The sequence below is a fragment of the Aquarana catesbeiana genome, linkage group LG01 (assembly GCF_042186555.1).
Source record: "Aquarana catesbeiana isolate 2022-GZ linkage group LG01, ASM4218655v1, whole genome shotgun sequence".
NCBI lineage: Eukaryota > Metazoa > Chordata > Amphibia > Anura > Ranidae > Aquarana > Aquarana catesbeiana.
Genome location: NC_133324.1, coordinates 752,445,313 through 752,470,880, shown reverse-complemented (window position 1 = coordinate 752,470,880; position 25,568 = coordinate 752,445,313). Strand labels below are relative to the sequence as shown.

The following is a 25,568-nucleotide window of genomic DNA, read 5'->3' as shown; positions in this document are numbered from 1 at the left end:
AGACAAGATGGCGGTGTTCAAAGAGGAAATAACTGGGACCAGGCTTTAAGAGCCTATTCATGCAATTACAAGCATTACCACAACCAACTGTAGACTAGCATTGAAAAAAAAAATAAAATGTACATTTTAAACAGCAGCTCTGAGGGAAAAAAAAACCCATTCATTCACCGACACTAGGCTAAAACTGAAGCTGGTGGTGGAGGGGTATATGGCCTACAATTTGGTTTGCCTAAAGTCCAATTCACCTGAAGGTGGCGCTATATAACATATGGTAGGAGCTGTTTTTTCTAAACTAAAACCTCAGAATTCAGGTTTAATTGCAGTGTTGGCACTTTGAAATAAATAAGCTGGTTTTGTTTTGGAGTTTGGCCACTCGGGCTCAAAAAGGTTCGCCATTACTGGTTCAGAGCTAACAGTAAATGAAGCCCCTAAAAGAACTGCACTCATTCCAATTTGTGCATCAATAAGTGTGGCACAATTGTCGTTTGTGTATGTGTGGGCACATATATGCATGTATGTGGGGACAGGGGGCTTAAAAGAAAAAAAAAAAGTCTACTTTACTGTCATCACAGCGAGGCTAATAACACTTTCTACATTCGGCTACATGTACAGCCTCCTATATCTCAAAAATGGCAGCAGTCTGGTGGAAAAATGTAAAAAAAATCCAGGCAGCCATATTACATGTTGGTCTTGCCACCAATGAAATGGTTACATCAGAAGCAGCAAAAATATTAAACATGACCAACTAAACTATGAGTAAAGATGACCACAAATAGGGCTCATGACAGTGGTTGACAGTAAGAATTCCAAGTCCCTGGACCTTGGAGAAGTCTACAGAATATAAGCTTACCCTTTTTTTAACATTCTTATCCAAACATTTCAGCAATTATATATTAATCCATCATGACAGGATTAAAGATTAATTTAAAAAAAAAATCTTGTTTTTGTAATTGTTTGCTTGAAAACACTAATCACCTAGTAACATCTGAAAGCCAATTCACATGATGCACACAGACATAAGCTAATTGCTGCTAGACCCCATAGATTACAGTTTGACATCCATATGTCAGTAAGTTCTCTGTGACCTCTGTAGACATCTCCTTATTTGACCAAGACTCTGCAAAGTACTGATCAACTCTACTGGAGCTTCTAGTCTAATATCTGTTGGTCTACAGAGTTAAAGTACCCGTTTACTTGAATGCCCTGAGTTCTTAAGAGGGTAAAAAGAGATGCAAGTATCTTTGTGAATTCTGAGTGCAGAGGATAGGTTAAATGGCAGGGCAACAATTCAGAAGTGTTTCTTACAAACTGAACTGCAAAGCGCAGGAAGTGTTGATAAGGTGGGTAGATGGAAATATGTAGATAAGCATCGTGGTTGTCTGCCAATGCTTTTTTTTTTTGCTATTCCCCTTGATTTAGAAAATCAAGAACCAGTCTTTAGATTCCATCAGAAATTTTGGAACGTGATAGTACTCGTTTAGGGGTTTGAAGTCCAATATAAGTTAAAAAACCCCTGTAGGGTTTTGGCACCATGAACAGGTGTGAATAGAATCCTTTGAACCTTTCCTCCAGGGGAAGCAGACAGAAAAGTATTGGTAAATGTAAGCGCAAATACACAAGTGCATACAATACAGGGAATATAAATGGCTAAGCAACTTAGTCCATAATAGTCAGACTGGCAGTTCAAGAGTTAAACAAGTGACTGTCAGTTCAAGGGTTTAGACAAGTATGGTAGTGGATCAAAAAGGCGGCTGCTGTCCTCAGAGGCTCTGTAATGGGCAAGAGAAGGGTAGAAAAGGAAGCGCCACCTGAGTGTAGTATTAACGAATGCTTTTAATGACACCAAGTAAGGTTACATTTACAGGATAAAAACGTAAAAAAAGGCTCATCTGTGTATATATGTGATCCTCAGTGTGTTCCTCTGGTCCTGATCCGGTGAAGCTGCAGGGATGCCGGGCTGCAGATGGTGGATTACCGGCCGGAGCTCCTTCTGTGGCCATCAGGAAGAGGCTGGGGCTGGCGTGGAACGCACATGGAGCGCGCATGACGTCACAGGTCGTCCGATCACTTCCGGGAACACTTCCGGGGGAGGGCTCCACCCAAGGAGGAAGGCTGTGGATAGGCTGTGAATAGGCTACGTGCTCAGAGCCACTGCTCCTTCAATAGGCCTGAGTGGAGAAGTGTCAGCAATGTGTTATTTATAAGCCGGTGCTGTGGGACAACAAGTCCCAGCATCGGCTGAAAAAAGCACAATGCTGGCTGGCTGTTTTATTCCCAATTTATTGTATATTGTATTGCACTTCCTGTCTACAGCCAGCATTGTGCTTTTTTCAGCCGACGCTGGGACTTGTTGTCCCACAGCGCCGGCTTATAAATAACACATTGCTGACACTTCTCCACTCAGGCCTATTGAAGGAGCAGTGGTTCAGAGCGCATAGCCTATTCACATCCTTCCTCCGGAAGTGTTCCTTGAAGTGATCAGACGACCTGTGACGTCACGCGCGTTCCACGCCGGCCCCTCTTCCTGATGGCCACAGAAGGAGCTCCCAGCCAGTAATCCATCTGCAGCCCGGCATCCCTGCAGCTTCACTGGATCAGGACCAGAGGAACACACTGAGGATCACATATATACACAGATGAGCCTTTTTTATGTTTTTATCCCGTAAGTGTAACCTTACTTAGTGTCATGAAAAGCATTCGTTAATACTACACTCAGGTGGCGCTTCCTTTTCTACCCTTCTCTCCTCCAGGGGAATCAGGCTGACCACTCCCTGAAGAGATGGTTCAGGGCGGTCTACAGATCTGACTGTCCTTCAGAAGATTTTGAGACACACCTCTAACCATGCCTCCCAAGAGCCACAATTTTGCTCCAAAAATGGCGAGTTGGGTCCAAAAAGGGTGGGGCTTAATGTGTGCTAGGTTTTGATCTAAACTATTTAGTGGTACATATTTAATGAATAACAAATTCATCTGTCAACACTTTTCAAAATCCATCTTGAATGTAGGAGCCGGCTGAGACTTCCTATAATTTCACAGCTGGCTCGCCACGTCACATGCATGAGATCGCGCTGTGCTTTCAGACCACTCCCACAGCTTCCTGTGATGTGTCCCAGGGGGTTGAGGGTCGGCGTGGGCCGAGCCGACGTACCTGCCTCTCACCTAGGTGAGAATTGCGGATAGGAGTGAGTACCTGTCAGGAAAAAAATTAAAATGTTTGTTCAAGTAGGGGGGAGGAGCAGCAGAGATTTCATGGTAGGCCCACCATACACAGTTCAAATCTCGAGCAGTTCCTGCTGAACTCGCCGAGATTCGAACCGTTAATGGGTAGGCTGAATATATCAAGTTGATTGATCGATCGATTGATCAATCAATCAACATGGGTACAATCAGCCTGCCAGATTCTCTTGCGATTATCACCGCTATAGCCGCTAGCGATAATCACTGTCTTCTCCCAGAAGGGACAGCTTTCTCCACAAATTCCCCTGTCAACACTATGTGTTGATGGGGGAATTGTGCAAATTTCTTTCCTGCAACCAGGGTTGGCCCAACCATGGGTCCCAGGCGGCACTTTCAGAGAGGTGGCAAACTCCCGCCCGCCAGCCAGCCTGATCCACCCGCTCCGCTGCTTATTTCACAGGGATGGATCGGGCCAGTAGAGCACCGGAGTGTACTTCTTCCTGGTAGCGGTGAAACGCACGATGGGGCGGACATGATGTCATCAGCTGAAAATGATTGCCATGTCACCTCCCACCTCTTGCATCATTTCCGGTGTTCTGTCAAAATCTCCAACCCATCAAAAAACTCCAACTGCGCCATTTCAGTAAGTAGTTTTGGAGGAGTGGCTGTATTGCCCATGCAGAAGAGCGCCACGTGCACAAGATTTTCACGTAAAAGGCATCAAATACACCAAATGCTCTCGCTGCCGCAGCGCGCCTTGCATATCACACACTAAAAGAATGCCATCAAATACTCCAACTGAACTTGCTGCAGCGCGCCTGCACGGGAACACTGATAGAAACCCGTCAGATCTTCAACATGATCAACTGCAAAAATATGATAAAACCCTGTATCTTTTCTTGACTCTCCATGTATCTGGCTTGTTTTATGGCTGAAAGAGACGATTAGAAGATCTGACAGGGGATTCTGTCAGTCTTCCCGCGCAGGTGCACTGCTGCGATTTCAGTTGGAGTATTTGATAGGATTCTTTTAGTGCACTGCGGCGGCGAGAGCAGTTGGTGTATTTGATAGCTTCTGACGTGCACAAGAAACCCCACACTGCATCCGCTGACAATTGACGTGGCAAGTGACAAGCTGCATCTGCTGACAAGTGACGTGGCAAGTGACAAGCTGCATCTGGTGGCAAGTGACGTGGCAAGTGACAATCTGCATCTGCTGACAAGTGACGTGGTAAGTGACAAGCTGCATCTGGTGGCAAAAGATGTGACAAGTGACATGCTGCATCTGGTGGCAGGAGACAGTGGCAAGTGACACGCTCAGGGCTCCTACTGATTCTGCATTATGGTGAGTTTAACTATTTTATTTTATATTACAATGTAATAATAGAAATAATGAGCTTCATTCTGACACAATAACAACCATGGTGCCGGGATGATTGAAGCGCCAACACTAGGTGTTTGGAGTAAAGTGGGCCAGTCTGGATGAAGTCCAGGGCCAAATTTTTGTCCCAGTCCAGCCCTGGGCAGAGCACTCGCTGCCATACCCACACTGCGGACTGCCCGTCCATCTTCTCCGTGGGCCCCCCCCCCCCATTGCTGCAGACAAATACCATGTCGGGACAAGAGGCAGAAAGTGCAGGAGAAAGTCAGCTGATGGCCAACAGCGTGAAGGGGGAGGAGCTTTCTGCTCTGAGCAGAGACCCTATGTTGGAAAAGGCATCGCTGGAGGCACAACTGACACTGTAAGCAAGTGCCAGTGCCACTGATCCCATCCCCCCACCACTACCTCTGACAACCCCCCCCCCCCCACCATCACCACTGCCCCTGACTGAACCACCCCACCACCACATCTGCTCTGACTGTAACCCCCCCCCCACCTCCACTGCTGCCACTGACTGAACCCCCCCTCCCCACCACCACATCTGCCCCTGACTGAACCCCACCCTCCACTACATCTGCCTCTGACTGAATTCCCCCACCACCACCACCACCACATCTCCCTTTGACTGACCCCCCCCCACCACCACCACCACCACCACATCTCCCTTACTGAACCCTCCCCATCACCACTACCTCTGACTAAACCCCCCACCACCACCATCACTGCTGCCTCTGTCTGAACCCCCCCACCACCACTGCTGCCCCTGTCTGAACCCCTCTTCCACCATCACTGCTGCCTCTGACTGAACCCCTCCGCTGCCTCTGACTGAACCCCCACACTACCACCGCTGCCTCTGACTGAATGTCCCTTACCACCACAGTTGCTTTGGACATACATCCCCCCACCACGCATGTAAATCTGACTTCCTGATACATTTCATTTTAGCTGTCATGTAAAATAATGGACGTGGGGGCCTGTTGGTAGGCGTGATTTTTGTTTTGGGGGGGGGCAGCATTTCATTCTTGGATCCAGGCAGCACAATGTCTTAAGCCAGCCCTGCCTGCAACCCATGGAAAGAAAATTGTACCATGTACAGCCTGCTTTAAGGTTCTTCCCAGTCCAAACCTTTGTGAAGAAAACAATGCCAACATTAAATGCTTGTACTGTGGTTAGGTAAAGTGAATAAGGTACCAGGAACTGAACAGGTAAGTGAAAAAAACGAATTGTGACTGAACATGAAAATGTTAAACAATTTACTGTAAAAAGAAGGTTACCTACCTGCTCCTAGGGAGAAACATAGACTCCTTGATAAAGACAGATCCAGATAAAAGGATATACCAGCAGGTACCAATATCATCAGGGCTAAAATAACAGAGAGAAAACCAATCAAAGAGGTACTCCACTGTATAATACTAGAAACATAATAAATATGCTATAAATCTAAAGTTCTGTGTCTGCTGTTTAACAACATGACTTCACAGGATGTAAACATAGGCAATTCATCTAATCTCTACTGTAAGATGACAGGGTGTATTACTCAAGCCTGGCAATACCAAGGAGAATTTGAGATAGGAAGTGAGACCTTTTCATTCATTTCCCCAATTTCTCAACTTCATTTTTCCAAGTACTAGGTTCCCATCTACTTCCCCATCACTACCATTTAATACTTGTATTACCTAGAATATCATCAAAGTTTAACGTTCAGCATTATCCTTAGGGAAAAAGCCCTATGATAGTGAAGACATCGCAGCCCAGCCTGTGGTCACATATGAGCGTCTCTCCACCTAGTGGTCACAGAGGAAGTGCCAGGGTCAATTTCAGTTATCAGATGGCCCTTTGGGTTGTGAATATCCACGTGACTGCCTGCTCCTGGGGATTTTCCTTTCTTTTTCCTTCTTGCATCAACAATGCTTTACTGTTTAAAGGCCAGGTATCTATGAGCCAGAATGCTTTAATCAAGCCACTGTATTAGAGTCTGGGAACAGCTTGTACGCATATACTTGCTGATTGACATGGCTTTTCAAACAATAAGCTCAGTTATTCTGCTTAATTTACTAAGTACAGGTGCTTAAGGGCAGAGAAAATGCAGACTGGTACATATACTTACATATACATATTACCTATGTATGTAATTCTAATCTATGTACGTAATGATATATCTATGACAAAATTATTCAGGCACAATGAACTTCAAGTCAACTACAGACTTTTTTTTTTATTTTTTTTAGGTCAGAGCGTCTGTTTTTTTTTTTTTTGTTGCTCCTAAAATCTCAACTTAAATTGGTTCTAAAGGTTGAAGTTTTTACCTCTATGCATTCTATGCATGAAGGTAAAAAGCCTTTAGTATGCAGCTCCCCCTCCCCCAATACTTATCCGAGCCCAATCCAGAGCCAGCGATCTGCACAAAGTGGTTGTTCTCCCTGGTCTCTGCCTCTCTGCAATTGGCTCCCGCTGCTGTCAATCACAACCAGTGAGGAGGGATTGTGGGTGGGGCCACAAGCCCCATTCAATGTGTTTTAAGGACACACAGAGCAGGACTCAGGAGCGAGCACGCATTAGTGCCCCCCCATAGCAAGCAGCTTGCTATGGGGGCACTCTGAGAAGAGAAGGAGCCAGGCGAGAAATCCAAGAAGGAGGAGGATTGGGGCTGCTCTGTGCAAAACCATTGCACAGAGCAGGTAAGTATAACATATTTACAATTTTAAAAAAATTAACCTTTAATATCACTTCAAGCAGAATGGCTTCACTTCCTATATACTAGAGACATTCATTTCTGTCCCAGTGAATAAACCATTTTAACTCAAGATTCAAATTTGTATAGTGTATTATTTTAGTTAACTATTAACTACATTATATACATGTTCTCCTTTTTATTTTTTTTTAAGTTGTTTTTTAAAAAAAACTGACTAATAAATACAAAACTTCTTTACTAGGACATCAAATAGGTTTCTCAAAAATCGAATCAAAGGTAAAAAATAAAAACAAAAAATTTAAAAAAAAGGAACATTTGATACAAGAAGATATTTTGTGTTTCAGCCCACCACCACCCACTAATAAGCTAAACATCAATTTTTAAAAATGTCCTAAGAAAGTATCATATAATAAAAAGTTTTTTTTCTTTCTACAATCTGTGCATGTCTCAATATTCCTAATTAATATATTTATTGTGAATTATCTTGCATCTGCGGTAAGTAAAACATCTCATGCCTTTATATCTGATTGAGAGCAGGGCAAGCCCTTGGATTTATTTAGTCTCTTCTAGCAGTAAACACTTTACATAGGAAATATCTCCTCCAAAAGATCTCAAACAAGGCTTGATTTACTGCAGTGCAGGGTTGGCATTGTTCCCGCACAAGTTTGCCAATCCTTCACTTAATAGGAGGTATAATACACCTTTGGGGAGAGGGAGATAGAATAGCCCCTTCTGCACTTTGCATTATTAAATATGCTGCTGGATGACTTTCACACTGCCTTCTGAACAGGCAAGGAGAATGAAGAGGTCCGTCAGATAATTAGAATGCTGAAACAATGTCCTACCTAACCTGTCTTTTATGCACAAGTTATCTCAAAATGCTTGTCCATCTCCACTTAAGCACATTTTGTGAAAATAACAGGATTAAGGGATCTGAGTAAAGTTACAACAAATAGAATAAAAAGTAGCAAGTTGCAAGGTTTAAAGAATGCTTCCAATTACATGAAAATAATGCATTTTAGAAGTAGGTTTCAGCTTCACATAAAATTTACTTCAGACAGCATAAAGAGTATAAACATGTAAATAATATGAAGAGGGATGTGATGGATTTAGCCAGCCTTTGGCACAAGCCAAAATTGAGGGGATAATGCGATCTTGGCACTGATGAAGAGACCCATTAGGATGACTAAATTAAAAATCAAACTCACATGAATCAATTAGACCCATGTAAACATTACCCCCCAAAAAAGTAACATATTGGAGTATAAAAAAAAAACAACAAGAAAAAAAATAACAAGAAAAAAAAACAACAAGAAAAAAAACAACAAGAAAAAAAAAAAACAAGAAAAAAAACAACAAGAAAAAAAACAACAAGAAAAAAAAACAACAAGAAAAAAAACAACAAGAAAAAAAACAACAAGAAAAAAAACAACAAGAAAAAAAACTCCAGCTGCAAATAATGCTTTATCATGCCACTTACAATCTAGGCAAATATCACATGATCTCTGGCTATCAGGTATAATGTGGGTAAAGGACATGATTAAATACCAGTCATTTTTTTCTTATTTAGATAGTGTTCAGCTAGGAGGACCATCAGGAAACAAAACCTTTTAATGTAACGGGCAAATCAGGAAACAAAGCCTGCTTACGTAATGAGCAAATATGGCGGCTCCTATGCAGAATATAACTACAAATATATACAATCAAAAACATTTTTTTTTAACATTACACATACTACTTTAAGCTGATCACTTGTATATCCAACAAGAAAACATTTGGGCCCCTTTCACAAAGGCGATACCGATCGGGTCAGCCTGTCAGTTTTTCAGTATTTTTTTGGACCCGATTGTAAGCTCCAGGCATTCCTATGGACCGGCGGGTGTAAATGGACTTGTGTCCGTTTACACCTGCTTACCTCCAGGTCTAATCAGGTCCGTTAATGATGGAGAAATTTTATTTTCCTAATTATAGCTCACTAATACATAGGAATTCATCCCAAGCCTGGTTACCTTAGCTCAGCCTTTTTCAATTTAGGCAAAATGCCTAAAAAATTGCCCAAAAAATGGAAACAAACAGGTGTGAGGATGACACTAAGTCACAGGTTTTCGTTCACCATTACAACATTCTAGCTGCCGGCGTTCTAATAACCAATGGTGTCATCAATTGATAAGGAGGATGTCAGTCACCTGCACAGCATCCTTGTTTGACTCTCCCCTGCCCCTCCTCTCCATCAGCTCTAGGGTCACATTAGCTGAGTGATGGAGAAAAAATTTCCTTTAGAACAATAAATCACCTCTAACATTGGGTGTCCTACTTGGACTTGTGCTACATTATGTAAAACTATTAGAATAGTTTATACATTTTAGAATGGGGTGCCTCAAGACTGCCCATCACTTTTAGAGGGTGCCTCAAGATTGTCCATAATTTTTAAAGGGTGCCTTGCCCTAAAAAAGGTGGAAAAAATACTGTCTTAGCTTACCTAATGCTACAGGTATGTCATTACAAACTGACCAATCCCCTTTAGGGAGATGTACTAGCTTCTAGGGCTGCAACTAACAATTATTTTCATAATCGATTAGTTGGCCGATTATTGTTTCAATGAATCAGATAACTTTAAAAAATGTGTGGATTATAATTTAGTTTAATTTAGTGCACCTGCAGGCATCATCCAGATATATTTTTTCAGCCGGCGATTCCCCACATTATAAAAAGCCATTATAGCAGCCATTTGTGCGATCGGGGGGGGGGGGGGGGGGGGGGGGATTAATCCGCCAGCGGCGGTTACCATAGAGCTGTGACCCTCGGAGATCAAAAGCGACGTCATCCAGTGCTGGCAGAAGTAAACACTGCTATTTTATTGCTGGAAAGCCTGAGATCGATTTTTTTGTAAAGAGCACCTGTCATGCCCTGTTCCTATTACAATGGATGTTTACATTTCCTGTAACAGGAATAAAACTGATCAAAAAATAAAAAATGAAAAGGGAAAGCGTTTTAAATAAAGAAATAAATAATAGTAAAAAAAAAAAAAAAAGATTCAAAGCGCTCCCATCCCCTTATGCTTGCACGCAGAAGCAAATGCATACATAAGTCGCGCTCACTTATGTAAACAAAATTCAAACCACACATGAGATATCGCTGTGGTCGTTAGAGCGAGAGCAATATTTCTAGCACTAGATGTCCTGTGTAACTCTAAACTGGTAACCTGTAAAAAAATTTTAAACGTTGCCCATGGAGATTTTAAGTACTGTCATTTGGCGGCATTCTACATTTGCGCAATTTTAAAGCATGACATATTTGGTATCTATTTACTTGGCGTAACATCATCTCTCACAATAAATGAAAATATTGTGGTAAATTTTGTGTATTGTTTTTTAATTTATAAAAGGGTTTTTTTTTATTCCAAAAGATGCATTCGAAAAATTGCTGCGCAAATACTGTGTGACATAAAAAAATTGCAACAACCGCCATTTTATTCCCTAGGAGCTCTGCTTATATATATATATATATATATATATATATATATATATATATTTGGGGGTTCTGAGTAATTTTCTAGCAAAATAATTATGATTTTTACATGTAGGAGAGAAATGCCAGAACTGGCTTGAGTGGCAGGTGATTAAAGCATGCACAATTTCAGTCTGGAAAGACACGTGTTCAGAAATTGATCATACATTTCTCCATTTAATAATTGTGCCAAACTGGTGATGTATAATCAACACAAAACAGCCAACCAAAACAGCAGGTTCATTAAAACTTACTTTGCTACCTTATCCCAATGCACAAGACTCTGCACGCAGTAATGTACTGCAACAGTCTAAATGTGATCTTTGTGAACAAATACTTAACTGTAAACCTCAGACATGAAATATGAACAAAGTATATCGCTCTATAGTGTGTACTTGTCTCAATAAAGCAGTGGTTCTCAACCTGGGGGTCGGGATCCCCACGGGGGTCGAATGACGATTTGCCAGGGATCACTGAATCCTGGGCTGTTCCTGAAGCCCGCACCGCTCTCCCAGCCTTTTCATGGCCGCCCAGCAGGGCTGTTCCTGGAGCCTGCAGCCACCCACTCAGCCTCTTCGCAGCCGTCCATTCAGTTCATGGCATGGATGGGGGGCAGAGACTAGAGATCAGCTGACTGGTGAGGAATGTGAAGTGGGAGGGGCTGAAGGAGACTATCTCCTGATTTCACCATAGGTGTCAGATTTTTCACACGTCACGCGACATGAGCTCCCAATGTCGGAGCGTTTGTCGTACCAGTGTGAACCCGGCCTCATACACAAACACACACACACTATAATTACAAGCAAACCAATCGATCACAGGTGAGGATGGTTACATGTAATAGCCATTCAAACCCCTTTGTGTCAACTTGTGTGCATGTTATCAGGCCAAAATCACCAGGGTATGTACATTTTTGATCAGGGTCATTTGGGAAGTATCTGTTGTGATTATGATTTAAAAAGAGTAAACAGTTGATTGATAATAAATGGCTTCAGCCAAACACTAACCATGAGTGAAAGAATTGTTTTTGTGCTATCATTGATATTCTCTAAAAAATGGCCAAGAAATCATAAATTCTGCCAGGGTATGTAAACTTATGAGCACAACTGTATGTCGTTTTGATTTTGCCTATAGCTCTTTAAAGCTACATAAATAAAACAAACCTGTCTTAACAGCTTAACCCCAGCTTTGTTTTTGCTAATAGGTTTTTCTTTTTTACATTGTACCAGTAGCTAATCTAACAGAAAGCATGTGTCACAATAAACCACAAATAGACTGCAAAATGTGATTTCCATTTCTTTGCACTAAAAGGCTGGCATGATAGTTTCTTTAACCTCTTATCAATGAAATCTTCATGGAATGAAGTGTGAAGACAAGAAAACTTACTGAGTCACCGAGGAAGCTCTGCAGACACATGGCTTACACCACCTTCTGACACATCAGACATTTTGCGGCAACATACTGATGTCACAAGAAATTTCACAGGAAGATCACTCATATTTAAAGCAGTATTAAAGGGGTTGTTGTACAGGTTCAGGGTTTAAAAAAAAAAAAAAAAAAAAACACGAAATAACTTACCTCCGCTGTGCAGTTGGTTTTGCACAGAGTGGCCCCGATCCTCCTCTTCTGGGGTCCCTCAGCGGCGATCCTGGCTCCTCCTCTTCTTGAGTGCCCCGTCGCAGAAGCGCTCTTTTTCGTGGACACCCGTGCAGGCGCGCTCCCGTGTCCTGCTTCTGCATCTATTTACACTGAAAGCAGGACTCTGCCCCGCGTCATTGGATTTAATTGACAGCAGCAGGAGCCAAAGGCTGCGCTACTATCAATCTATCCAACTGGCCGGAGCTGGTGTGCTCACTCCCGTCACGGGAAACACAGGGCTCAGGTAAGTATAACTGCTGAGTGAAGGTTTTTCACCTTAATGCATAGAATGCAGTAAAGTGATTGTAAAGGATCGTTTTTAATTTTTTTTAAATAACAAACATATCGTTTTGCACACCCTCGGGAGAAGCGATCTCCCGAGGGGGTTACCTTGTGGGCACGCTCCGGAGACCAGCATTTGCGTCCACAGACATGAATGCCAGACTCGGCCCCGCCCCCATCATTAGATTTGATGGACAGCAGCGGGAGCCAATTGCTGCTCTGCTATCAATCTATCCAAGCAAGAGCCGTGTCCCCGCCGAGGAGATGAAGAGGCTCAGGTAAGTAAAACGGGGGGGGGGCTGTGACTGCCAGGTCACCGAGGGTTTACAACCCCTTTAAGGTGAAAAAACACGAGGGTTTACAATCCCTTTAAACCCAAAAGCAAACACTTATATTGCAGCTTACCAATTCTTAAATACGATAGCTGCATTAGGATCCATACGCAAAAGCATTTTATTAAGCTCAAAAAATGCTAGGGAAAAAAAACGCTGGATGAAAAACTCTGCTGCAATTCCAAATCGCGAGACGTGTTTGCGAAGCCATTACCTGCACGACTGATGCAGGTAATCGCAATGCATGATTCTGGTCTATCAAAAAGGAACATGAGCTTCTTTGAGCAACGAGCGTTGCGATTGCCATACAGTTTACCATTTACCGCACGACAATCGCAGCGCAACTGGGGTGCCAATAGGAAGTAATGGCATGACAAACGCGTCCCGGGTTTTGCAGCGATTTGAAAAATTGCACGTGGAATTGTGGCAAATCCACCCGTGTTCAAGTTTGAATGCAGCCTAATAGCCCAAAGTAGTGTGCATGGACACATGAGATAACACTATTTAGGAGTAGAAAAAAATGCTAAAAAGAGCTTCTAGGATGCTAGTGTGCATAAAGCCTTAGTTTTCTTTTTTAGTATTTTTAGGATTTCTTTCTTCTATTTTCATCTGGTAATCCAGTCAGCAATTCTGTTTTTCACACCACTTAACACCACTTGAGATACACCACTTAACACTGGCAGGGTTGATTAAAATGATCAGCTTTTTTGTATTCCTGCAAAAATGTTATCCCAAAGGTAAAAAAAAAAAAAAAAAAAACTTTGCTATAACCGATTATAAAGTGTGAGCTGGAAGTTGGCTTCAATTTTTTAGCATATCTAAATCTGCTAAGATGTTTAAGGCTTCATGCACACCAGACGCCTGTGCAAACTCTGCTGACCACATGTTTTTAAAAGCTGAAAACGGCGTTTAGACATGCCCGTTTTGCCGCATTTGCATGCCACGTTTAGCGGCGTTTTACCGCGTTTGCGTCTAGAAGCGTCTGCAGAGCAGAGAATGACATTTTGCGACCCAAATTTGGGGACCCGTATCTCAGGGCCACTTGGTGCTAGGAACCCCAAATTTGGATATGTTGTAGTGCTACTTCCACTGTGTTTGCACACCAAGTGGCCCTGAGATATGGGGCCCCAAAGTCGGGTCGCAAAATGTCATTCTCTGCTGCAGTTTACCATAATATTTCTGTGTTTTCTGGTCCAAAAAAATAGGGTTCCTTTAAAAATACTTATGAACGCAAACGCGGCTAAACGCGGTACCAGCGTCTAAAACGTGGAAAACTTTTGCGTCTGAACCCATTTTTTTGCTTCTGGAAAAACGAGGTTAAATACAACTGCCTAAAAACGAGACTGTGTACATGGACACATAGGATAACATTGAATGAGTTCAGGGGCAGTTGAAAAAAGTGTCCAACTGCCTCTGAACACGCGTTTAACAGCGTCTTGTGTGCAGGAGGCCCAACACTCCCCCTCACACTGACAATATTACTGTTTGATGTGCCTCCTGTTCTCTTTCCTCCAGAGTTGTCTCTCATTAATGGGCCATGCACACTAGGTAGCAGGAAAAAATGCCAGAACCGCTGGCAGAAAAAGCAGCGGAGACAATGCTCCTGTGAAGCATATTGAACACGCTTTTACATTTGTTTGCATTATAGGTTTTTTTCCCAGAAATAAAAAAATGTACACTTAAAGTGGATGTAAACCCTCACATATACCCAGTGAAGTGAAGAGCCTCAAATGATACACAGAGATGAAACAAATTTCCCTACATAAGTTTTACATGTATATCTGCTGTGTTCAGCTTTTATATACTGTTTAAAAAGTACACATATTAGATTTGTCACTTCCTCATTCCCCTGTAGGAGTGGATTATTGCTAGACACTATGAGACAGCTGATTGGAGGAAAGGTACGCACACCCTCCTCACACATGCAAAGCATGCTTGTGAATAGTTTAGCAGTCTGCTAATCTATTTATAGCAACCTCCTCCAACACACACTTCTATCTCCTGTCTTAGAGAACTTGTCAAAACTTATGATCAGGCTGATAACAGACTGAACAGAGCAGGACAAAGTTACCGGACATAGTGCTTTGGAGAGAGATAAAAAAGCACTACAGATATATGTTCCCAGCTTAAATTTCATGAATCGGGTTTACAGCCACTTTAAAAAAACGCTTGACACACCTAAACGCTGCATATAGCATTATTTTCTGCCTGAAATCTCCTCCCAAAAAAGCACTACAAATATGTCTGTAAATGCCCAAAGGTATAGCATAGGCTAAAATAAAGTTGCTTCTACAGGCTGAAAAAAAAATGCCCTAACACTTGTATAAGCAGGAGGTGTGTTTCTGGGCAGATCACCAGGTGAAAACAGAGGGGAAAAAAAAAATGAATGAAGCCATCGTATCTAATGATTGGTAAGCTGCAATATATTACATTTTTGGTTTAATACTGCTGTAATGATGGTCACATACCCAAATAAAGAGATTGTACAAACCAGATAGTCAGAAGGGTTATTACTTATCACCCATCCAATGGTATGTGTGAAGAAACGGATTCAGTAGGGCCCCTTTCACAGTACCGATCCGTCAAAGCCGCGTGATTTTGCCGCGATATCGTGTCCGCAATTTTGACGTGATTATTGCCGCGATTTCAGGGAATGACTGTGTAACTCACATGAAAGTCAGACCAAAGTAGTACAGGGACTACTTTGAAGTTGCACAGATATGAATGATACTCATTGGAAATCATGGGGTACAGTGTGAAAGGGATATGTAACTAGTCATGAACCTTATGGCTACATGGGCAGTCCACCATCCTGAAAAAAGACAGACATCCAATTGTTTACTATCATTCGAATATTTGGGAACATACAGTGCATCCGGAAGACAGCGCTTCACTTTTTCAACATTTTGCTATAGTAAAGCCTTATTCCAAAATGGAATAAATTTATTATTTTCCTCAAAATTCTACAAACAATACCCCATAATGACAACATGAAGTTTGTTTGAAATCTTTGCAAATCTACTAAAAAAAAATCAGATCACATTTAAATCACATTTAGCCCTGGTTCACATGCGATTTAACATGTCAAATCGGTGGCTATTGCCCACAATGGAGCCGTCCGAATCAGTGCGACGCCGCACCGACTTCCAAAAGTTAGCAGTAGGTATATGTGCAGGCATATATACATATTGCATGATCCATCATTAGGTGCACCCCACTTGGTGTCCACACCATGAGGACACACACACATATACATCCCTTGTATACCAATTAGAGGGAACACAGCACCAACTTTATCTTTACTGTTCATTATTATTATTAATTCTTTACACTACAGCCTGTTCCCCCTCCATCACCTCTTCATGGTTATATGCATACTAATCCCCCCTTTTTTCTATTTTATTTCCCTCCCTGTTTTTTCCTTACGATTCCCAAAAGTAGTTTCTGTACTACTTTTGGCGATTTCAGGTGCCATTTCAATAGACATCTGTGCAGGAAACTGCACAGATGTCCCTGAAATCGTCGGAAATCGTCGGACTGACATGCGGGAATGAAATCGTGCAAGTTCAGCTGAACTTGCACAATTTCCCGCAGCAGTGTGAACCTGGGCTTAATCCATTTTGGAATAAGGCTGTAACATAACAAAATGTGGAAAAAGTGAAGCGCTGTGAATGCTTTCCGGATGCACTGTATGTATGTGAATACGTGACTGCAACAAATGTTACAAACTGTTAAAACTATCCTGTTTTCTGTGGAGGTGGAGGTGATGATATATTGTGTAGTATAGTTACTGGGCAAACATTAGGCCCCTTGACATTTACTCAACATCCCTTCCTGTGCAGTTCCCTAGTCTCAATTCAATAAAGCAGCTTTGGGACACAATGAATAGTAAACAAAGTGTGGCTGACAAGTTTAAAATTGTATTTGTTTAATAAAAAATAAGAATATACTTACCTGCTCTGTGCAACACTATTGCACAGAAAGGTCACCCCGCCAGCGCTGTATGCTCCTCGCTCCTCCAGGTGCCTCCTATAGCAAAGCCAGGTGCTCAGGAGGCACCTTTGCGTTTGAGCTCTCGCTGGGTCCCAAGCCAGGCTGTGTGAATCCACAGACACACAACACACTTGCTGGTAAGCCATGCCTACACTTTCACCCCACAGGGGTTTCACTGAAGGCAGCAGGAGCCTATCTGCAAGATAGAGTAAGGACAGGACAGCTAGAACATGCATTGCAATATATACAAACTAAGAATCCTCTCCCCCCCCCCCCCCCCCTTTTCTTTTCTTTTTTTTTTTTTTTTTTTTTTAAGTAACAGTTTGCTATGAATAAGTAAAGGCTTAAAGTGGTTACACCTATTCAGCAGCTCATTGTATTGTACGCATGGAAGCTATGATGGTATGGCATGATGGATAAGTATTTGTCTGTAATTCTCAGCATTGAGGACACCATTGATCCTGACCAAATCTCTATTTGCAGAAATGAAGCCCAAAACTAGCAAGAAACCTCTACCATGGTTCACTGTTGCCTGCAGACACTCATTATTGTACCGCTTTCCAGCCCTTCGGTGAACAAACCGCCTCTTGCTACAGCCAACTATTTCAAATTTTACCTCATCAGTGCAGAGCACCTGCTGCCATTTTCTGCACCCCAGTTCCTATGTTTTTGTGCATAGTTGAGTCACTTAGCCTTGTTTTCATGTCTGAGGCATGTTTTTTTTCCCCCAGCAATTCTTCTATTCACTTCTTGCCAGACTATCCAGACAGTAGATGGGTGTACCTGGTCACACTGGTTTCTGCCAGTTCTGTGCTGATGGCACTGCTGGACATCTTCTGACGTGGAAGGGAAAGAAGCATGATGTGTTTTTCAACTGCTGCATTAAGTTTCCTTGAGCAACCAGCACGTCTACTGTCCTCAATGTTGCCCATTTCTTTGTGCTTCTTCAAAAGAGCGTGAAAAGCTCATCTTGGAACCACAGTCTGCGTTGGAATCTTTGCCTGGGATCTTGCTGATGCAGTATAACCATCACATGTCTTGTTGCTATGGTCAGTCTGGCCATAGTGTATGACCTGTGACACAAACGGTCTTCCTCAACCTCACCTTAGTGGCAGAGTTTGGCTGTTCCTCACTCGGGTTTAAGCCTACACAGCTGTTTCTGTTTCAGTTAATGACTGTGTTTCGACCTACATATCATTAGCACCTGCATGATATAATTGAGTCTAATCCTACAAATCCCCTGACTTTGTGCAAGTTTACAAAGTGTGCAAGTGTAAGAATTGATGCTAGCTTGAAGCCATAGTCACACCAAATATTGATTTGATTTCATATTTTCTTCAGTTTGCTCACTTTGCATTTTTTAAATAGATACAAACAATTAAAATATATATTTTAGAAGCATTCTTACTTTACAGAATTTTTTCACACCTGCCTAAAACCTCTGCACAGTACTGTACATCAAGGGTAACTGATCTGGAAACTGTTATTAAACCCTGAGGGAATAAGCAGTTGGATCATGAAGGGATCAAAGTAGTGAAGAAAAAGTAAAAAAATGGTTTGGAAAACTTCTTCATAGTAGAAGATGTCCATCATGTAAGGACCATGGAGTGGGTTATCTAAGGGTGCACCCAGCAGCGTTTCTAGAAAAGCAGCATAAAATTCATGGCCTGTGACATTCTGTTGTGTATTGTATGATTGAGGTAAACACTTTCAGTAGGGAAGCAGCAGGAACCCACTGCACTTCCCATAGGTCTGTCCTGAGAGGTTCCCTTTAAAAGTATATGTACTATATAGTCTTTGGTTTATGAGTACACAGCAACTTTTTATTCCTGTATATACTTTTTATTATTTTTCAGATAAAGCTCTAATGCAAATGTTATGGATCAGGCAGGTTTACCCGCTTGCAAATTACATACACAATGCACTCTCTCTACAAAGAGTCACGTCATATCTTGAGTTTTTTGAGTATACTGTATAAGGAATACTTGACACATACATACTTGAAGTGATTGTAGTCGTATTAGTGCAATTTTCTCTGACACATACATCAAATTTTCACGTGTGTGTAATTCATACCCTTGGCCTTGTTCTACTTAACATGCAGAGTAAAAACGCAACATTTTAATGAAATGCCCGCTACAGTGGTTAACTATCATAATGAGCTGTTCACCCTGTATTTTTTCCTGTAGGCGTTGCCCATGATCTTGTAAAATGTAAAAAACAAAATGAATCATAGAAAATGCACCTCGGAAGCTTATTCCAGCTACAGTAATATCATGAAAAACAACAAAGCTGGGTGAATGAAAATAACCTATGACTCAAGCCTAGTACACACGGGCCAAACATCGGGCGACATCGGCCGGTTCAATAAAAACCAGCCAACTGTTCGGCCGTGTGTAGAGCAGCCGGTCTGACACAAGCTGGCCTTTTGGTCGGCTTCTGTCGGACGAGCATGCTGGAAAACAAGCAGCCGACCGGCTCCCGATCAGTGCTCTAAGCCAATGGCTGAGAACGTTGACCGAAGTGTTGTGGTACAGCAGGGGAGATCGCTGTACTAATATCAGACTGTTAGTACAGCAGCTAAAACCTGAGCTGTGAGTTTTTTTCATATAACCCAGTAGGTTGAACGAAAAAAAAACTAGCGATGTACACTAGGCTTTAGACTGCCATATGTAATTACATACTTCCCATATTCACTTAGAAGATGCATCTAAGATTACTGAATTGGCCAGCTAAATGCAGCAAAACAGCAATAACCGGCCGAGAACCGTCAATAGGGAGGCTGAATGTACCAAGTTGATTGATCAATCAACTTGGGTACAACCAGCCTGTCAGGGTTACTTGCGATTATCGCAAACAGCTGCTATAACCACTAGCAATATTCACTGTCTTCACCCAGCGGGGACGGCTTCCCCTACCCGCTCCCCATTGGGAGAAGACAATGTCTCAGCAGGAGGAATTCCCCTGTCAGCATTGTGGTTGCAGGAAAGAAATTCACACCATCTATGGCATGCCTAACTCCTCACTCATTAGATTTTTTGTCCAGTGATAGTGTTATTACCATACCATTAACAGCCAAGAGCAAAGTCTAGAGAAAGAAAAATTATGCTACTAAGGATTTTCCTACCATTAACATCAGGGAGCAAAGTCTGGTAAGAGAGGGGTTACATTACTACTGACTGCCCTACTGCTAAGACAAGATCTTCTTCTCACTCCTACAGCAAGTAAATGCTCAGTACCAACACAAGATCAGAAATGTATTTTTTTTTTTTTTTTACACCACCCCTCCAACCACTAGCCCCTATCCAAAACAAATCTCCCATGATCAAGAAACATATATGGGTATAGGTGTATGAGGCGAGGACAACGCACTGGTACCAACATACCCCTGCTGCTTCAAGGTCTACAGGGTTACATAGTCAACTTCTTTTAAACAATGAAACTGATAACAGAAATGAGGCTTCAAAATCTCTCACTGGTTTGCAAAACTACAAAATCAGTAGTAGACACAGTAAAGGGGCTAGTAAACAAAAAAATCATGCCAAGTTAGTGTGACTACTGCTAGTGAAAAAACATGCACACAGTGGATGGCTCTTGTGAACTAGCCCCAAGCCTCATTAGTGTATGGATATTCCTATGATCCCTGACAGTAAGACCATGCCTTAACAAACTATATTATCCAATGAGCACATGCACTTCAGGAGCCTCCTTTCTCATTAGGTTTAGACGGACCTGTGAAATGTCTGCCTCCATTTTGAGAAGGCTGTTTAAGAGAGTGAACTGCGTAGGCGGTTAGGAGTATAGCTTGATACAGTTTTGCACTGCTCATTGCCAAACCATGACGCAAATTAGGACTGCAGGCTTCACCACACACTCTGGGATATACTTTCCTTAATTACATATTTAGTCATCAAATGGGGTTGGAGACATTATGTCATATTAAAAGACTTAAGAATCAAGGCACAGAGAGGATGAATTCTGCCAGAAATCAAGGAAATCTGCAGAAAGACATTATTACGTACCAATTACAATTACCTATTTCACTAATAAAATATACTTGAATGCCTGAAATCACTCTGCTTTTCTCAAGCAAGTCATACATTGGTTTATACTAAAACATATCAATGGCACGTTTGGCTAAGAATTCTGTAAAAATAAAACATTTTTATATAACTAAAAAAGGGTCAGCCCACTGAAAACGAAAATACTACTTCTGGGTGAATTCTGCAGCACTGTAACAGGAAATGGCTTTTAATATAGGTTTCACCCCAGTATAGCACAGCTGATCATTGCAAGGAGGTCCCACTCTCTTTGGTGGATTGTAGATTCATTTTACATTAGGAGGAATGAGAAAGAAAAACAAGCAGAGTGAGACTTCATAGCAATAGTAGAAGAGCTAAGAAGATCTCACCACTTCAGACCACCAGCATCCACCCCTAAGTAAAACACCGCTGGTAAAATAGATTTTCATACTTGCTCATAATGCTGGTAGTCAGCATGTCTGCAATACATATAGGAAGTATATGCCTAGACATTAAAGCTACTTTGCCTGGAACTCATTGTATCCTGTAATCTATAGGGGAGAGACCTTTTGGTAAAATGCACCAATCATGGCTCTTGTCAGGCAACATCTGCCTTCTCTAGAAGTACAGCCCAGCTAGAATGCCATTTGTTTTCACATGTTGGCTTAGAGAAGAAACAATACCATGGTTTCTAACATCAGGAGAAACAGGGTTTGAGGTAGTCCTGTGGATTTCAGAGCTTTGAGTATGCTGTTTCTTGTAGTTCTCTGAATGCAGACTGGTTCCTAATCTACGGTAGCATACACAAATAAGTCCTTTTATAGCAGGATAAGTGGAGCATATTTTGGAATTTAGTCAAATGATAGACTTAGAGTATCAGAGAGTCTTTGCATTCTGGTAAAACTCCAGCCTATGACAAAAGTGGGTGGCCCTTGTCTTCTACCTGGGACATGAGACTTATAAAATTACTCGACCTCTAAAACTACAAAGCTCAAAACGTTTGTACCCAAACATGCTATGTCTAGAAATTACCTTTTCTAAAGATAAAATATGAGAATTAAAACACAATATACAGTATTGGTTATTTGCATATACGACAAAAAAAGACTACAGTACAAAATATTTTATATAATCCCAACACACACCTGGCTTGCAGGTGATTACACACCATGCCTGGTCTAAATAAAAATGTTTAGCAATTTTTTCTTCCTATGAAGACTATCTGAGCTCCAAGCATAGTGAGAGAGGATAGAAAAAATAATTGTCTAAGATACAGGACAAAAGGATGGTAACATGCACACACATGCTAGGTAAATAAGTGACATGTTCGAACAAAGTGTCCACTGAATTACCCAAAATAAATCATTAGGACAAAACACAATTAATAAATATAATCTTGTAATGACAGGGACACAATGTACAAACAGTGCACCTCCTCCATTTACAGATTGGCAATGTTATCTAAAATGAACATACTACCAATCAAGCAAACCATTCACTGTCATTCTATGGTGTCTTCAAATGCTTTAACGTAACAATACAACACATTATGAATAGAGAAAAAAAAGCTAAAGCCAGGATGACCGAACTATTCAAATAAAAACAAACAGATTTGTCCCTCAAAACTTGGGTTTTCAGGACAAAATGATGGTTCTCCAGTTTATCCAATGCTGGACATTAGGGATGAGCTTTGAGTTCGAGTCGAACTCGTGTTCGACTCGAACATCGGCTGTTCGCCAGTTCGCCGAACAGCGAACAATTTGGAGTGTTCGCGGCAAATTCAAAAGCCGCGGAACACCCTTTAAAAGTCTATGGGAGAAATCAAAAGTGCTAATTTTAAAGACTTATATGCATGTTATTGTCATAAAAAGTGTTTGGGAATCGTTTTTTCGGGAGTAGTGATTTTAATAATGCTTAAAGTGAAACAATAAAAGTGTAATATTCCTTTAAATTTCGTACCTGGGGGGTGTCTATAGTATGCCTGTAAAGGGGCGCATGTTTCCCGTGTTTAGTTTAGAACAGTCTGACAGCAAAATGACATTTCAAAGGAAAAAAAGTCATTTAAAACTACTCGCAGCTATTAATGAATTGCCGGTCCGACAATACACATAAAAGTTCATTGATAAAAACGGCATAGGAATTCCCCACAGGGGAACCCCAAACCAAAATTAAAAAAAAAAAAATGGCGTGGGGGGTCCCCCTAAATTCCATACCAGGCCCTTCAGGTCTGGTATGGATATTAAGGGGAACCCCGGACAAAATTTTTTTAACAAAATGGCGTGGGGTCCCCCTCAAAATCTATACCAGACCCTTCAGGTCTGGTATGGATTTTAAGGGGAACCCCGCGCCAAAATTAAAAAAAAATGGCATGGGGTCCCCCCAAAAATCCATACCAGACCCTTATCCGAGCACGCAACCTGGCAGGCTGCAGGAAAAGAGGGGGGGGACGAGAGAGCGCCCCCCCCCCCGAACCGTACCAGGCCACATGCCCTCAACATGGTCGGAGGGTGCTTTGGGGTCCCCCCAAAGCACCTTGTCCCCATGTTGATGGGGACAAGGGCCTCATCCCCACAACCCTTGCCCGGTGGTTGTGGGGGTCTGTGGGCGGGGGGCTTATCGAAATCTGGAAGCCCCCTTTAACAAGAAGACCCCCAGATCCTGGCCCTCCCTCCTGTGTGAAATGGTAAGGGGGTACAAAAGTACCCCTACCATTTCACAAAAAAAGTGTCAAAAGTGTTAAAAATGACAAGAGACAGTTTTTGACAATTCCTTTATTTAAATGCTTCTTCTTTCTTCTATCTTCTTTCGGTTTTGCTCTCTCGTCCCCCCTCTTTTCCTGCGGCCTGCCAGGTTGCGTGCTCAGATAAGGGTCTAGTATGGATTTTTGGGGGGACCCCGCACGTTTTTTTTTTTTTATTTTGGCGCGGGGTTCCCCTTAAAATCCATACCAGACCTGAAGGGTCTGGTATAGATTTTGAGGGGGACCCCACGCCATTTTTTAAAAAAATTTTGCCCGGGGGTTCCCCTTAATATCCATACCAGACCTGAAGGGCCTGGTATGGAGTTTAGGTGGACCCTCCACGCCATTTTTTTTTTAAATTTTGGTTTGGGGTTCCCCTGTGGGGAATTCCTATGCCGTTTTTATCAATGAACTTTTATGTGTATTGTCGGACCGGCAATTCATTAATAGCCGCGAGTAGTTTTAAATTACTTTTTTTCCTTTGAAATGTCATTTTGCTGTCAGACTGCTCTAAACAAGGGAAACATGCGCCCCTTTACAGGCATACTATAGAAACCCCCCAGGTACGAAATTTAAAGGAATATTACACTTTTATTGTTTCACTTTAAGCATTATTAAAATCACTGCTCCTGAAAAAAGGGCCGTTTTTAAAACTTTTTTTTGCATTGATACATGTCCCCTGGGGCAGGACCCATGTCCCCTGGGGCAGGACCCAGGTCCCCAAACACTTTTCATGACAATAACTTGCATATAAGCCTTTAAAATTAGCACTTTTGATTATTCATGTTTGTGTCCCATAGACTTTAACGGTGTTGAGTGTTCGAACAAATTTTTTGCCCGTTCGCATGTTCTGGTGCGAACTGAACAGGGGGGCTCATCCCTACTGGACATCACAGATCTCAAGCTGGCCTAATTCATAACAATTACTTTTTAAGGAAAACATGCAAACATTTTTTATTTTCAGCAAAGCTTGTTTTCTTTCCTTTAACTGAATTTGTGTTTTTTGTGCTTTATGTCCAATGGTAAGGGTAAGACCTGAATTGTGAAACTGTGCAGAAACTGCAAACAGAGGGCAAAGACAATAAGTATTGGCCATACAGTCTATCTTTTCCCCATTACTGACTTACAATGTCTTGTTCTGTCCACTGTGTCTATGTGTGAAGGCAGCCATCTTTGCAGGGGAAGGGCTTGCTTCCAGATGTCAGAGTGGTCTCCTGATGACAGGTGGATAAATAGTCAAGAAGCAGCAGAAGTGGTGCAGAAAGCACATATCCATAGGTGCAGCAAGTGGAGCAGTGTGCAGAACAGCAGTGACATCACCAAATCTCAAGCACACTGGCCTTGTGAAGTACACATTTAGCAAACTAATTGAAATAAAGGATAAAACACTACTCACAAACATCAGTAGTTACTTGCTCATTAAAGTGTTTAAGTGATTTTCTTTCCTATTCTAGTTCCGTCTGTTACATAACAGTAAGCTCTGCAGTGGATCATTTAATAATTTTCTGTATAATACCTTAATTCAAAGCGCCATTCGGCGTTCAGGTGACTGCAGGGGGAGGTGCTGGGAAACCCCCGCTGATGTCAGCCAAGACGAGGAGAGGGCAGTCACGTAAGCGCCGAACAGCACACTGAAATAAGCGATTATATAGCATATTTTTATAAATGACATCCACTGCAGAGCTGACTGTTATAAAACAGACGGAACTTTAGAAGGAAAACACTTATTTTTAGAGCAGGCGGGGAAGATCAGGGAGCTGACAGGCGGGGGGGGGGGGGGGGGGGACAGAGGAGGACACAGACAT

The 25,568-nt window shown here is 42.0% G+C and overlaps 1 protein-coding gene across 9 annotated transcripts in view; it reads right to left on the bottom strand.

Moving 5' to 3' along the window:
• The window catches only part of RAPGEF2 (Rap guanine nucleotide exchange factor 2), a 396,941-nt gene that overhangs the window by 207,999 nt on the left and 163,374 nt on the right, over window positions 1-25,568 (bottom strand). For all 9 annotated transcript variants that reach the window (XM_073605965.1, XM_073605972.1, XM_073605900.1 and 6 more), the window contains exon 4: window positions 5,836-5,919. In XM_073605965.1, coding sequence (XP_073462066.1) covers window positions 5,836-5,919 — 84 coding nt within the window. The remainder of the gene's footprint in view (window positions 1-5,835; window positions 5,920-25,568) is intronic.